Source organism: Cnephaeus nilssonii (genome assembly GCF_951640355.1).
Source record: "Cnephaeus nilssonii genome assembly, chromosome: 15".
Taxonomy (NCBI): Eukaryota; Metazoa; Chordata; class Mammalia; order Chiroptera; family Vespertilionidae; genus Cnephaeus; species Cnephaeus nilssonii.
The window spans coordinates 13285817-13301544 of NC_137086.1; the positions used below are offsets into that span (position 1 = coordinate 13285817).

Consider the following 15728-nt stretch of genomic DNA (forward strand, 5'->3'; position numbering starts at 1 on the left):
GGGATGCGGGGGAGGGGGCTGGAGGGATCAATGAGATGTGCTGAATGTGCTTAGTAACTGTGGGCAGGTGAAAGGAGGCATCCTGTAGACAGGGAACATTCACCTGGGAAGCTCTGCTGCAGGAGGCACTCTGCCGGGGAGCCTCCAGTTCTAACCTGCCACCTGTGCGAGTGCAACAGAGCAGCCCCTGCGCCTCGGTGTTGGCCACCGTTAGCGAGGTGGGCTGGCTCTCCAGCAGGCAAAGCTGCTTGCACTGGACAAGACTCCTTAACGTCAGTAATGGGGATCATGAATCCGAATTAGTTCCACGCCAGCTCTCTTCCTGGAGCATTTGGGGGAGAGAGGCGCAGAGAAATAAAGAGTGACATCCTAATTAGGAGGGCGCACCTGCTGCAGTGACTGGGCACCCACGAACCTTGTTAAGGCTGGTGCTTCCTGCGTCATCACTAGTTTGCTATAAATAGATGAGAATCTAAAATTAGTAAAACAGGAGAGAACATGAAGCTCTCGGTTCAATAGTAGGCCAGCTGAGCAGGAAAACGGTCAGTGCCTAACAGTTTCCAGGAACTGCACCTGTGGCCCTACGCCTGCCGAGCTCTTCGAGTTGCCTCCCCCAAAAGAATGGGTGCTGACCGAGTGCGGGCCATGTGCATCAGTGAAGGCTGGAGCCACAGAGGGCCGCTGATTAGCTTCAATTATCAGCTCTCTTGCCTGTGCGTGGTGCATTGTGTGCCTAGAGCACTGTTTTGAATATTAGTGAAGATGCAGATGTGCTCTGTTTAAGCAAAAACTGACATTAGAAACAGGAGTTTAAGAGATTGGAGATTCCTCCAAGAGACCTTTTCAACAGTGGGATTCTTTTAAATCAGGGATGGGGAACATCCAGCCAACAGGCCATATAAGGCCCACAAAATCATTTGGTCTGGCTCTGTAAGGCATTAGGGGTGAGTTAATTAAATGTTTGACCAAATATAGCAGGCTAATTTTTAAGTTGATACTTTTGTAGGACCTGCAAATCCTATCTAATAAGGAGGGAATATGCTAATTGACCACCCCGCCCTCAAAGATGGCAGCACCCACAGCCAATAAGGAGGGAATATGCTAATTAACTGTCCCACTCTCAAAGATGGTGGTGCCCACAGCCAATAAGGAAGGAATATGCTAATTGACTGCCACACACTCAAAGATGGCGACACCCACAGCCACAAGATGGTGGTGCCCAGTCCCCTCAGCCCTGCCAGAGTGCTTGCCTCCGGAGTCCCCCAGTCCCTTCAGCCCCCTAGGGCTGGCCTGAGGCACAGAGCAAGCCTTGGATGGTGGCTGCCCAGCCACCCAGGACCGCCCGAGGCTCAGGTAACCAGGGCCAGCTGAGGCCTGCACTGCTGGCAGTGACAGGAGCAGAGGTGTGATGGGGCGTTGCCTTCCCCTGATCGCCGGGTCGCCTCCCGCCCCTGAGGACTCCTGGACTGTGAGAGGGGGCAGGCCAGGCTGAGGGACCCTCCCTCCAGTGCATGAATTTTCATGCACCGGGCCTCTAGTAATGTTATAAATATCCAAATGGCCCTTGGCAGAAAAGTTTCCCCACCCTTGCTTTAAAATTTATCACAACTGTATCCTTCCAAATGTTATTTGGCTTAGAAGATTTTAGCTTTCTATGCAATTAAAAAAAGCCATTCTTTAGCCTTTTACATCAGTTGTAAAATTTAGGGCAAAGTTACTTAATCTCTGTGGGCCTCGGTCACCTTGTCTGTAAAAGGGGGATCATATAGTACCAATAACTGAGAGACTGCATATGAGAGAGCCCACCACAGCTGCTGGTGAGCCTGGCTGGGCCTGCAGGGCCTGAGTGTAGAAGGCTGCGCTGGAACGAAGACCCCAGTGCGTGAAAGGCCAGGCTCTGAGCGAGGGGCTGGCCCCGCAAAGCCTGCTTTCCAGCAATGCCGTCATCCCCAGAAGGCGTGCTTGGATCATAATGGCTCTCGCTACAAATTCTATTAACTCTAATAGTTGTTCTGTGGTGAATGGATAATGCGTTTAGCAGAAATAGACCCAATCAATTTATATGAAACACATAAAACTTTCTCATTGGAATTGGCATCTGTTCTTGAATCACAGGAGCGTGTGTGGGAACGGAAGGTCTGTCACCCTCACTTCTGGGCACATCCACCGTGTCCTGGGTTAATTAGAGAGCTGGGCCAGGTTAACACTCGGGCTTCCTTATGCCACACCCTTCCCCCTCAGACCATGGGGCTGGGGATGGGGAAGGACCTGGAGACTGTCTACTTCAAACCTTGACTTTAAAAAATACCAGTTTTCCCGCCCTTGTCCGTGTTCACGTTGGCCCCTCTTACATGAGCTGTTATCTCTGTTATCTGGTGACACGTCCAGGCACCAGACGAGGGGCCGCCCAGGATCACAGCTGGCTAGTGCAGGCCCCTCCCCCACCAGGCCAGGCCAGGGGTTCTGACTCCCGGTCCAGTGCTCTTTTCATGATCCCACTCAGAAAACGGTAAACCAACTGTCCCCAACCAACTCGGAGGCAAGACTGTGGTTTGAGCCAGGACTCCACGAGTTGTGGTGACTTGTGGGTTGGGCCCAAGGTTTAGTCTGGTTCTCACTTAGACCGAGCTGATCCCTTTCCACTCTCCCTACACAGCCGGAGGAGAGAGGTGAGGAAGCAGAGGCAGGGTCACGGGGCAGGGGCCCTGCCTGTCCTTACCTGGGCTTTCAGAGAGACAGGACGGCGGAGCCTGCTCCCACCTCCTCACCACTAATGCTCATTAGAGAGCGGGAGAGCGCTCTGGAGCTCAGTGATTGCATTATCCCAACCATTTGGTTAGTGTAATTGTATGTGCAAAGCTGACAAATGTAATTTTCTCAGACTTAATACTTGTCCCATTTTCTCTGTGTTTTTTTTTTTTTTTTTTTTTTTTCTGATTAGCTAGTGACTCAGGCTTCCGAGAATGCTTCGTGAGGCACCTGGCCGGGCTTTTCCCTGCCAGGCCCTCATTGGAGGGGACGGCTGGTTGGAGGGGCGGGGGGCGGGGGGATTAGACGTGTTTAGGGAGATTTGGAAGCTCTGTGAGTGAGTCTCCTGAAACTGCCTCTGCGTTTCCAGGCGGTGCCCTAGCCAGCCGCCCTGTTCCAGCCCAGCAGAAACAGACAGCGCTGAACTTTGGGAGGAAAATCTTATCTCCTCTGACAACTGATTTGTTTACTGGTTATGCAGGGACTCTCAACTGGACGCACTACCCTCTTTTTCATTTTTGGTGTTGATCTGGGGTTGGAGACTTGGACACTCAGAAGTAGCTCAGCTGGCTGAAAAAAATGTAGATTTCAGGCCCCCTTCCTTACCAGCTGTGGGCCACTTACATTCTTCCAGATCCTCCTCCTCCTCCCTACAGTGGGAACACAGTAGCTGTCCCTGGGCAGTGAGGACGGGAGGAGCTGACGTGTGGAACACCCTAGCCAGGGTCAGGTGTGCTCATGGATTACTCCTTTCCTCCCCTTCCCTTCCCCTCGGGGCCCCAGCCCTCCTGTCCTCTCTAGGGGGCCTTCCAGGTAGGAGCTCTACGTTTGGGTTAAGTTGCAGGCTGTGATCTCCCTGTTCCCAGGCCACTTGGCTCCCTTGGGCCAGAAGCTCCAGAGCAATGAGTATGGGCTCACCTCGCCCCTGTTGTGCTGGGCGCATGGAAGGTGGGTGTCAGGCCAGCGTTTGCCTGGTGATTATTTGAGTGGGTGTGGCCCTGACCTAGGCCTCTCCGTGAGCCCGTTGGACTCCTCCTCCTCCAGGGCCCCCCTCCCTCAGGCCCCTCCTCCCCCAGGCCCCTCCTCTGCAGCACTCCTCTTGCCATAGGCATGTAACTGGACGTAATCATTGTCTACTTGTTCTCTCCTTTTCTAACCTGTGAGTTCTCTGAGCTCCTGGCCTGGATCTGGTCCTGCTCAGCATTTCTGAGCACTGGCCTGCCCTCAGAGGAGTCTGCTGGAACTGCGGGCTCAACATGGATCCAGGGGCAGCCAGCCTCCTCTCCCTGACCATGAGCCTGAGTCCTGGCCAGTGCTGATGCAGAGGGCCCGGTGGACCTTACCTTGTGGGTGGTGGGAAAAGGAGGCCCTGCTCCCCTCCCCCTATAAATCCTTTTGATGAAGACAGAGGCACCCCCACCACACACTGCTAGGGTCCACAGCAAGGTAGGTCTGGGAGTCTGTCAGGCTGGGGGAGAGATGCCTCCCGCTACTGAAACACAGCAGGGGAAGGGGTGTTGGGAGCCTGCCTCAGCTTCTCCCTCACCTGAGCTGCTCCCTGATGTGGTAGTGGGTCCTGGGGAAGCACTAACTCTTTATTGGGTTCTCTAAAGCCTCCCAGGGGCTCAGTGTCCTCTTCCCTTTGAGATGGGTTACTCCAAAAGGGGGTCTGAAGACCCAATGCTGATCCACAGCCGTCTGCCCGTTACCCTGCTCTGAGGCTGGGCCGCTCAGTAGAGGAAGCTGTGTCCCAGCCATTGTCATCTCCAGCCTCTCAGGCAGCCACTCGCTTCTAATTTTATCTGGAGGTGGTAGGGGAGTACCAACGCTTTTGAGCCGCTGTGTGATTTCATTAGTCTGAGTGGCCACTAGCCAGGCCCTTATCGATCAGCCCTTTAGGGACAGTGGGAGTTATATGGCAATAAACCCGAGTCAGGCTGGGTGGATGGCAGGTTTCTGAATGCTCGCTGCAGGGGAGCCAGCAGCTGACATCTGAGAACCGAGCTCAAGCATTAAGTGTCCACCAATCAATCAGTAAGTGTTTCCGGAACCCCTGCCATGTAACCGGTGCTGGTGGTTAGGCAGGCGGTGGCTTGCCGTGACATTTGCTTAGTATGTCCTGAATTTACCACAGGAGCCATGGTTGACCAAGGGCCGGGAAGTCAGGGAGGTACTTGCTCCCTTATGGGATGAGATGCGGGGAAGGCCACTGGACGATGAAAGCAGGTCCTCCCTTGTGTTAGACGGTTTCATGAGCCATGAACCATGAGGCAGGGCTGGGCAACAGAGATTGCAGTGTGGAAAACTGGAAAGGTATTTTGAGCTTCCAGTTAAAGGAGAAGAGAGGAAGGGGGAGGTAATGGGAAAAGCCATGAACTCTTTCCCTGGTTTGGAGCTGTGAGGTCAGGCAGGAGCTAGGATGGGATAGTTAGTCCTGGGGTAGCTTTTCGGAGGAAAGGAAGAATGACGTCAAACACAAAGCAAAGCTAATACTTAATATGTTGAGAGGCAATGAATTCAATGTAATTTGCAGTAAACAAGGATTTCACATTTATAAATAGAAATGAGAGATTAATCATTTATCTATCCGTATGACCTTTTACAGGAGGATGAGTGTCTCCTGGTTACTCATGTAAGAAGAAGCCTCAGTGTCCAGGCCCATCGCTTACCTGGGGAACCCTGACCTGCGGGTGTGGCCCAGAGGCCTTCATCAGCTTCCCTGGGGCTGGCTCACGGAGCTAATAACTGCGGAGGAACATCATGCTGGGGTTTGAGACTGACCCCAAATGATGCCCTGTACAAAGAGTAGCTGAGAAGTCACTGCCATGGTTTAGGGCACGAGGCTGAAGAGGCCTGTGTTGGAAGCGGCAGACCCCTCAAGCAGTCCTTCATCCCAGGACTGCTGAATCAAGCAGCGTTGATGGGAGCCAAGCTCTGGGGAAATGTGTTGAACCTGACGCTCTGGGGTGTTTACCCAGGATGGGCTAGCCTGCCTTCATGCAACAGGTAACCTTGGCCTTGGGCCCACCCCTCTTTACGTGGAGGGAAGATCTGACAGAAGGTTTGCTTTGTTCAGTGAATGGAGACTGGTTTCAAGGGGCTGAGTTGAGGAGAGGTCACCAGCCTGGTTCTCTGTTTGTGCCAGGGCCTGGGTGTTCCCTGTGCATGGAGGAGTGCTCCTTCGCACACCTTTCAGAAGCTCTGTAGTAAGAGAGCCAGCTTCTTCTTGGAGGCCCATAGCCAAAGTGCAAGTAATGTTCCTTTTAAAGGTTGACATCTTATTCTTTAAACTTAGCTCCCCATCTCGATCATAGCACCCATCTTTCTTCTGCCTTTTGCAACAAATAATTACTTTGCTCAAATTAGTAAGTTGAACCCTTACCTGTAGGGTCAAAGAGGGGGGTCTCTCTTGGTATATTTTCCCAGAGTTTCATCTCCTTGTTGGGGTTTCTCTCAAACAGATTTCTTGACTTGGGTGCTGTATTCTGCAGCATCTTGTCCTCCCCACTGACTGGAATAGAGAAGACCCCATTGGTTGAGTTAAGTGAGGCTCCGCTGTAGGGAGGTGAGCATGCCCCAAGGGAAGGTGGGAGAAAGTGGCTTAGTTGAAGGAGGGACAGTGAACCCGGGTAGTCTGGGTGGGAACAAGTGCCGGGGGCAGGGTGGACTCACTGGTGAGGTAGCAGTCCAGGCTGATGGAGATATTGTCAAAAGCCACGGTGGCTCTGGATCCTTGTCCCCACCATGCGACAATCTGCAGCCAGAACCTGTACATGTATTAAGAGGAGTGTGTGTGAGGAACAGCCTGGGTTGGCCACATCTTAGGACTCAGCGTCCAGCAAACGGGTGCCGAGACCCTGCTCATGATCACTGTTCATCAGCCTTCCCTGTCTCAGAGCGGCTGTCCGAGGAGGCAGTCAACATCTCCCTCTACTTTTCCAGCACAATGCACTGCCCTCTCCGAGGGACTGTTCCACATGTTAATCCAATTTGGAGTTTGGGGCTCGGGTCTAGAACTCCTGGAACCTCTAGGAGAGCTTTCACTTTCTGGGTGTGCAGGGTGGGTAGACATGGGATCGGGCCTTAAACAGGCAGTTGGACATCCCTCTCACAATCCGGGACCACTGGCTCCTAATTGCTCACCTGCCTGCCTGCCTGATCACCCCTAACTTCCCCCTCTGATGGCCTGGTCACCCCACGCAGCCTGTTCAGTCGTCTGTTTGGTTGTTTCAGTTGTGACGGTCGCTTAGGCTTTTATATATATAGATGTCTAGAATAGGCAAATCTATAGACAGAAAGCAGATCAATGGTTGCCAATGGCTGGGAGTCAGGACAGTATTGACTGAAAACCAGCCCAGGGTTCTTTCTAACATTGGATTGTGGTGCTCTTTGTACAACTGTACATTTGCTAAAAGTCGTCAACATGCACACCTATAGCTCAATAAAGCTGTCAGTACAAAGGAGAGAGAGAAGGAACCCAGACAATAGATTGGCAGCCAGGGGTAGCAAGAGCAGAAAACCAGAGTGTTGGCAGGAATGGGAGACTGATGGTTTGGAGACAGCGGGACAGAGAGGGCAGAGGAAACATAGGACACAGGCCTATGGGGAATTCTAAGAGAAATCCGACAGGAATACTGCATTCAAGTTGCTTACTGTCTAGTGGGGAGATGAAGAGTGTATACATACATCAGTGTAGAATAGGTAAAGGGAGGTAAATGCCACATGAGGTGTGGATAAAATCCTCTAAGAGTTCAGAGAAAGGAGGAAATCCACCAGGCTGGGGAGGTGGGGAGCATTTCTCAGGGGAGGTGGTATTTAAGTTGGTGTTGAAAAAAGAAAAGGACTCAAAGGTGTGGGTGTGGGGGTGGAGGGTAGTGAGGAGAGGGCATTCCCAGTAGAGGAACTGGAGTGAGAGATGTGTCAGAGCAAGTCAGGGCCCCTCTGGCTCGGGTGTGAGAGGTGTGGAAGGAGGTGGAGATGGTGAGAGGCATGTGTGTATCACACACCTTCAGTGGCTTCTCTGAGTCTTGGCAAGATTACAACTCTAGTTCCCCAGATCTCCATGGGGCACGTGGTCCATAGTTGAGTTCCTGGCCTGAGCCTTGGTGTCCCAGGACACAGTAGGCAGAGCTGCCTGATGCTCCTACACAACCATGGGTAAGGGGCCCACGGCCACCTTCCTGAGTCTCCCCTTTCTGATTAGGTCATCTCCTAATCTGACATCCATAGGCCAAGGGCCATGCTGGGCACTGATTTCAATGCTGAGCTGCATCATGGGTGTGCCATCCCTATGGGGTGCCTGAGCCAGTAAATTATATATGTGTGCCTATCAAGCATGGGGGGAGGGGGACAAAAACTCATGTTTTCCCCTAAATGGGCCCTTTTGGAAAAACTGAACATCTCCCCTCCTACCTGCTTTATTATAAAGAGATTAGAGCTGCAAAGTTCTCAACCAGCCACTGGGGACTCTTAGCATGGATGGCATGATGCAGGCTGGGGCCGGGATGGTTTCTAAATAGAAGAGTTTCTAAGTGCTCTGTAAGGCAACGCGGTGACAGCTGCTGTTTAAAAGAGTTTGACTGACACTTGGAATTGCACATATTTTGAGTCAGGAACACTCACAATAATCAGGGAAGACTCAATCAGATGTCGCATCAGCTGTAAACACGCGATGCTGCCTCTGTCTACCTAGGAAGCCAACCCTTCCCTACAAGCTCCAGATTCCAGAGGCTACAGGGAAGGGACAGGTGGGGCAAAGGGTGTGGGGAGGGCAGGGGTGAAACAGAGGCAGTTTGGGAACGGGGTCTGGGGATGGTAGGTGATGGGGCAGGAAGGAGACAGCAGAACCATCTAGGAGTTTCTTTTTTGTGGGGGCCACTGGCCAAGAGGCGGCCACTGGGGCCACCAGATTCAGGCTACTCTACTTTGCATGGTAGCTGGTTGTGGGTCTTTACCTGAACCTCAGGTGAAGAAGAGATTGCTCCTGGCTCTGCTCAGCCTCTCCCTGATGGAGGTGGGTGAGGCTTCCTCAAGGCTCTCACAGTCGTCCTGGCCCAACCACTCTTTTCTGTTGACCACCCCCCGTCACCCCAATGCAGATACCAGGCTACTCTCCAGAGTGGGCCATGGCCTCAGGCCTCAGTTCTGGCATGTGCCCCGTGGACTCCTCTGGGGTGAAGAGGAAGTTCTAGCATGCACTGGGCAGAGTGCTCCGGGTCTGAGGGGAAGTTCTAGCAGGTACCAGGTGAGCTGCTGTGGGTTTGAGGGAAAGCCAGGTCCGTTCCTGTCAGGATCGCAGGGGCCAGGTGGTGTAATGAACATACAGGTTACTCTGCTGCCCCCTCCCCAAAGCCTTAGCTCTGTGTAGGGGAAGGGAACCAAGCCTCCATGTCCAGAGAAGCTGTGCCCTCCCTCTCCGTGGGCGGCTGGGCAGGGAGAAGGGAAGAGGCAGCTCTTCGGCTCCTCCAGCTCCCTCTCTGATCTGTGCTTCTTAAGACGGTGGCAGCTGAGCTCCCTCTTTCTAGCCCTCAGCATTGCAGATGTCACTCCCTGCCCTTCAATGGTTCACAACTGCTCCACTCTTCGGTTTCTCCAAAGAAGACACTTGTGATTGAATGGACTATTGTTGCCTTTTCTCTTTTTTTCCCAACTGGTGGAGTTTGGAACTTGTTGCTAAAACTGATCTGGCTGGAGATCCTGGTTGGAGCCTGACTTTTCATAAAGAATGCGGCCCTGACTCCTGGCTGCTCAGCTTTACAAAGAGGCCTGCTGAAAGTTGGCCCCGGGGGATTCTGGAAGGTGGCCATTAGGGCAGTGGGCGAGGCTGAGGGGTGGCCTTGGAATTGGGTGTCTCCCAGATTCCGGGCGATCTCTGTGTAGAAAGTGCTGATGCTGCTCATGCACAGCTCGAAAAATGCTCAATCTAGTTTAGATCACAGACCACTAATGGACAGTGAATGTAACGCCTTATTTGCCACCCGGCCAGCCTTAGGGGCTGACATAGCTAATTAAGTTCACTTCATGATCTTAAGTAGCTGACAAAAAGGTGTGTCTGAATGTGGACTGAGGGAATAGGAATTATTTGGAGAGAGGACAGGACAGAATGGCCGGAGTGGGTAAAAGGCATTTGACAGATGGGCCCCATGTCTCAGATTCCTCTGTCAACCACCATGGGCTCGGAAGGAGGGAGTACCCAGCACCCCTCTCGCAGCTGAGGCCTGGCTGGGCTCTGGCTGTTTCGAGAGAGCCGGCACATTCTGCTGAGGAAAAGCACCTTCTCCAATGGCTCACTGCACAATTGATTTGCTCGGCAAAGTATTCTAAAATGGACCGTCACAAAGCTTGGGTCGCAATATGCATTTCTATTAGAATAATGTATGTGATGAAAAAGCCCTGCCGAGTCCGCCCTATTGTCTGTGTAAATGACTTCAGTTTCCATCAAAAAGGAGGGGCTGATGGCCAGCTTGGGGTTCCTGAGACCAGCACTGGCTGGGACCTAATGAACACAATGGGCTCCAGGTGGTTCTAATGGACACACAGTGGAGCCCTGTGAGGAGTCTTTGGCTCCTGCCCAGTGGTCGGGTGGCTGGACATTCAAGGATCTCTCCCACTCTCAGAAATAATTTACCATCTCCTGACTTGGTTTCCCCTCTGGGCTTAAAGACACCAAGAGCAGTGAGAATGTCTCTTTTCCCCCGAGGAAAGAGAAGGAATGTACTTGGTGGGGGAGGGATGTTCCGAAGCTAGATGGTCTGGAAGGCCAGCAAAGAAGAGCAGGAACCTCAGGGGAGCATCGTCTGACTTGCCTGGAACCAGGAGACAGTAGTAGGTCTCTCATCCCTGGCAACTTCTCTCACTTTCCCTTGCAGAACTACCCCAATTCTTTCATTTCATTTAGTCTCATGAACTCCGTGACATTGGTGAAGTACAATAAGCCCCTTGGAGCAATTGGGGACCTGGAAGGTATCCAGAGCTGGAAAGTACCTGCATCCACTTTTCTCAGAGACTGGGATGGCCGCTGCACCTTTCTGGGACACACAGACATTTCCAACACGGCCCTTTCTGCTGTAGTGCTGGCTGGTGGCATGGAGGGCCGAGATGGTGCCGGAGATGGTGGCCCCTCCCAAGGTGAAAAGACACAGGGAAAGGGATCTTTTCTCCCCTGACAAAAGCATATCATGTGGGTGAATTAGCAGCCTTCTCTGATGGAGTGTGGAGTGAAAGGGAGAGTGGAGTGAAGACTGGGCTATACACTTGGGGATCCTGGGCAAGTCACTGAAACTTGGTCAGCGCCACCTTGGTTTAAAAAAAATCTGTCAGGTAGGTATTTCCACAGTGGACATCCATCCTTCTTTAACATGGGAGATTCCAGTTCATTGTTCCTGTCTTATATTACATTTCATTAGAAATCTCTGTTTCTCCAGGTGGAAATTTAAGTTACATATCTCCCCACATGCCTTCAAGCAAAGATTATTTTATGAACCAGCCACTTTGTTTACAGCTGGGAGTATAGAGATTCATAACAAGGATCCTCACCTTGAGGAGTGTGGACAGATTTGTAATTCCCATTATTCACTGATGAGGAGATTTCTAATGTCCCTTTCAGACCTTCCCTCGTAGAGCTACAACCTATATAACCTGGGAAAATATTGAATCTGGGCAGTGTGAGAGACGTCAAGACAGACTTGGAAGAACTGGATGCCTAGGCAAATGTACAGCAATGGGCAGAAGAATCCCTCAGGAGCAGGTGTGGTTGTGGGGCTATATCCAAGGTGTGGGTGGAGTGCCAATCAGGCAGCTGGAAACCTGGGTTGGGACTCAGGTAGAAATAAAGACTATGAGTTATCTGCATGGTGGTGAGGATGGAAACCATGAGCATCAGTGAGTTTCTTGGAAAACAGCATGTTGAGAACTGGATTCTGCTTTGCTTCAAATATCAGCAAAGTCTAATAAAATGGACTGTCACAAAAATATATGAAAAACATATTCCTCTGTTGACTTGTAAACTAAGCTGTGGATTTTACCAGGAAAATCTTGAGCAGATCTGAACATCCCATTATTCTAAAGGGGTTCCCTCCCTTATTGCCATTTTGAGCGACTACTTCTTAAACCAGGCTCATAGGTCGGATCTGTCTCACTGCTTTGCACTCTTGATTGTGGAAACTTAGCAATCAAAAGTAACAACTTGTCCCAAACGTCACAGTAAATCAGTGTGAGAAATAGGATTTAAAGCTCAGAATTGCTAACTACTCCTTGCTCCAATGATCTGGGATATTTTCTGAGAAAGAAACAAGGCCAGATCCTTCCAGAGTTATGAATGTTTGATTTGTATACATCAACGCCTTATTGCACACTGCATTGCTGAGCCACCAGCCCCAGCTTCCTCCTCCTCAGAGGGCCGACCCAAGGCTGTTCGGGCTACAAGGACCTCTTCTTCTCCAGCTCCTCTCCCCCCTTTCTGACCTCCATTTTGAGACTCAAATCATTTCACATTTGGTCCCTCCCAAAAGCCTCCAACAGTCTCCAGGCTCTGGTTTCCTATCTCCAGCCCATCTCTCGGCTCAGTGGCTCTATCCCTACAGCCCAGAGCACAATGTCCACATTCACCCTCTCTCGAGGAGACTGCTCAGGATTCTCTGACACAACCTTGCTGAACCCAGACAAGACAGCCCTGTCTCTGAGCCTCAGCTCATCCTGGTGGCCTTCTTTGGAATGAAGCCCTGTCCCTTTTACATTTCCCTAAGACTTAAGTTTTCCTCGAGTTCCATCTTATCCTCATCCCATTTTCTTCACGACAGCTCTCCTGAGACATGGAGGTCACTGTGCCCTTGAACCTGGCCATGCTCAGTGGGGCCCTGCACAAAGGGTCCTTGTGTTACTGTTTGCCTCTCAATGCACATGCTTTGTGTATTCCTCAGCGTGCAGGCCCTGTGACCCAGCAAGGAGCTGGGTCATATACCCCTTTCTATTTCTGCACTTGTTGGGGGATAAATATATGTTTGCTGATAATGTGACAGCTAATGGCACTTCTCCAGTTACTTAACCCCGTCTTGCCCACAAGATAGCTGAATTTGACATTCTATGCCAGTGACTTCCAAATGTGGTTAGACATCAAAGCCACCTAGGGAATTATATATATATATATATATATATATATATATATATATATATATATATATATATATATATTTGTTCCTGGGCCTAGTATGTGATCTACTGAATTGGAATCTTTGTGTATGGGGCCCAGAACACAAGACTGATCAATGCTGAGTAGCTAAATAAGGAATCAGTATTCTCAAGTGACACTCTGACAGATATCCAGAGATGGGGACTGTATACACTGGCTTATTTCATGACACAACATATCATTCCCTCCCCTCCCCCCCATCAATCAAACCCATTTTCATTTCTTCTGGGCACACAACTAGACTACATTATCCAGCATCCCTAGCAGTCCAGCATCCCTCTAACCATGTGATTGAGTTCTAGTCAATGGAAAGTGAGCTGAAGTGATGATTCATAAAAATCTTCCCATGCAAAATCACCAGCCCCCTCCCACCTGCCGCCGTCTCAGACAGTCCTGGAGGGCTGGGGCTGTGCTGCTTGTCTGGGCACCAAGTGCGACAGTGAGTGCTGGCTGGATAAATCAATATGTAGTGCCTGGGTGATTGTGGAGGTTAGTACCATTTCACACTTGAGCATCTTCACAGGCTACTTTCTGGTGAAGTGAAAGAAGGTGGAAGAAGGACCCCTAAGGGGGAGCCTCTATGTTTAATTACCTGCAGGCCCTTGACTTAACCCTTCTGCGCCTCAGTATCCTCTCCTGGAAATGGGAGATGACATCTGCCCTAACTTCCCAGAGGTGGGGGGCAGGGTGGGCACCTCACATGGTGAAGGAGGAAAGCACCTGGAAGAGAGGTCTGTGGCTGCAGTGGGTGGGGACAGGTTCAGGAGCTGCTGTGACAGATGTGTGTGTGGGGGTGTTGCCCAGTGTGACATCCACTCCTATGGCATCTCTCCTCCCTGGGGAAGGATGAGGCGGGGAGGTGAAGGCAAAGCAGCTACACCTGGAAATGTGTGGGAAAGGGGAGGCAGGCGGTGGAGACCACACGCAGGGCCTGCCCTTTGGCCGGCTTCTCCTGGGGATAGTGCAGCCACCGAATAGCCTGGATTTTCCGTGTCAGTCCTTATGGAAGTGAACTTTATTCTCTACAAAGGGTGATTCGCTAAGTATACAACTAAATGTATTTTACTTCTGTGCCTCTGTCTGACATGGCACATTAATATATTTGCAAATAAAAAATGTCTACCAGCACCATGCATAGTTTTGGGGCAGAGATAATCAAAGGCATGCTAGATGCTGACTTGAAAGGCCTGTGGTGAGTGGGCCCTGTGCCCTGGAAGGAACAGGGGAGCATTCTCCTCCTCCTGGGTTGCCCGGCTGGAGGTGTTAGAGAAAGCAGGTAGGCCAGCGGGGCTGGCGGCGAGTGGTCTTGGGTAGGAGCTGGTGGTGGGGAATTAAGATGATGGATTTCAGGGGGTGGATGAAGCAAAGGAAAAATCTAACTCAGAATGAATAAGAGGTGTGGCCTAAAATAATCCCAAACCAAAATGTTTTGTTAACAACAATGGCTACCACTTATTAAGATTTCTACTACATGCCAAACACTGGCCACTCATTTTCTCAGGCGAGTCCATAGGAAGCAGACTAGCCTACAGGTGAAGGGAAAATTACTTCACCTCTGTAGACCTCAGATTCCTCTTATGAAAAAGGGGATTAATTATAGTATCTACCCCAGTGGGGTGGGTTTAAGGATGAAATGAGATAATGCATGTCAAGTACCCGTTACAGTGACTGGCAGGCAGTAAGTACTCAACAAATGCCAGCTTTAATCACCACTACTTAGAGCTCTTCCTGTGGCTCCATGAGAAAGCTGTGATTCAATTTACAAAAATGTGACTTAAACCCAACTTCTTCAGAGGTGTGTCTAGACCTGTAAACCGAGGTTCATTGGACATGCCTGGATTTCCATTCACTGGAATTTACTATCTCCTTACTCAGGCAGGAATATGTTGTCATGAAAATGCCCCCTAATGCCTTTCTCATCACAGAAAGATGTCACACAAAGGGCAAGTATTGCTACTGAGAACACCTGATAAAACGGGGATTCTGTGGATGAGAAACAAGATTGGACCAGGAGAAAAATCTTGGCTCGTGGAGTCTCTTGTCTCAGCACATGAAGATGTAACTGCGTTTCAGTGATCCCATCTGAAAGATGCATTTGTGAAACACACCACTTGTCATTTAGGGAAAAAGATGCAAAGGGAATAGGAAATCTAAATATCTCGGGAGGGGATGCTTTTTCTTGTTAGGCTCTGTATGTAGTGCACAACTAAAAGCCTTCATAACGATAGTGCAGCCCACACATGCGATGAGTGATGTGCTTTCTATTTGGCTGCCTGACTGCAGTGGTTCCTGGGACATGACTTGATCCATGGTGGTTCCAAATCCACCTTGTAATGAGCTAAATTTAGCATCTGCCTCTGCTCTGTAGACATGTTGAAGTTTAGGATGGTGTGGGAACATTGTGTTTCATTTAGTAAGATGTGCGATTATAAAGAGGAAAAGTTGAAGTATGTCCCTGCAAAAGACTGACTTTTAGAATAAGGGGAGAGAACTTGTCTTTCTTCCATTTGAGAAAAGAAAAGAATTAATTCCAGCAGAGAGAGTGGAAATTGAATGGAAGGGGAGAAGATGAAGTGGCGAGAAAATGAAGAAAACTAGTGACATGAGGTGGATGTAAAGCAATGCAATAACTTTTAAGCGCACATCAAGCCAATATTTAAATTGGTGCTATCCTTCAAAACAACCTTGAGAGCTCATATCTGTATTCCCGGGGTATTGCCACTGCTCAGACACACCGGGCACTGCTCTGGGAGATTTTCTGTCACCCTTTACAGTATGGTTGTACAGTTAATAT

At 50.4% G+C, this 15728-nt stretch overlaps 1 protein-coding gene across 1 annotated transcript in view; it reads right to left on the reverse strand.

Moving 5' to 3' along the window:
• Positions 1-15728, reverse strand: part of ALK (ALK receptor tyrosine kinase) — a gene marked incomplete at both ends in the record, with an annotated part of 583016 nt that overhangs the window by 60324 nt on the left and 506964 nt on the right. The window contains 2 exons of the mRNA XM_079791596.1: positions 6131-6259; positions 6421-6515. Of these exons, the coding sequence (XP_079647722.1) occupies positions 6131-6259; positions 6421-6515 (224 nt within the window). The remainder of the gene's footprint in view (positions 1-6130; positions 6260-6420; positions 6516-15728) is intronic.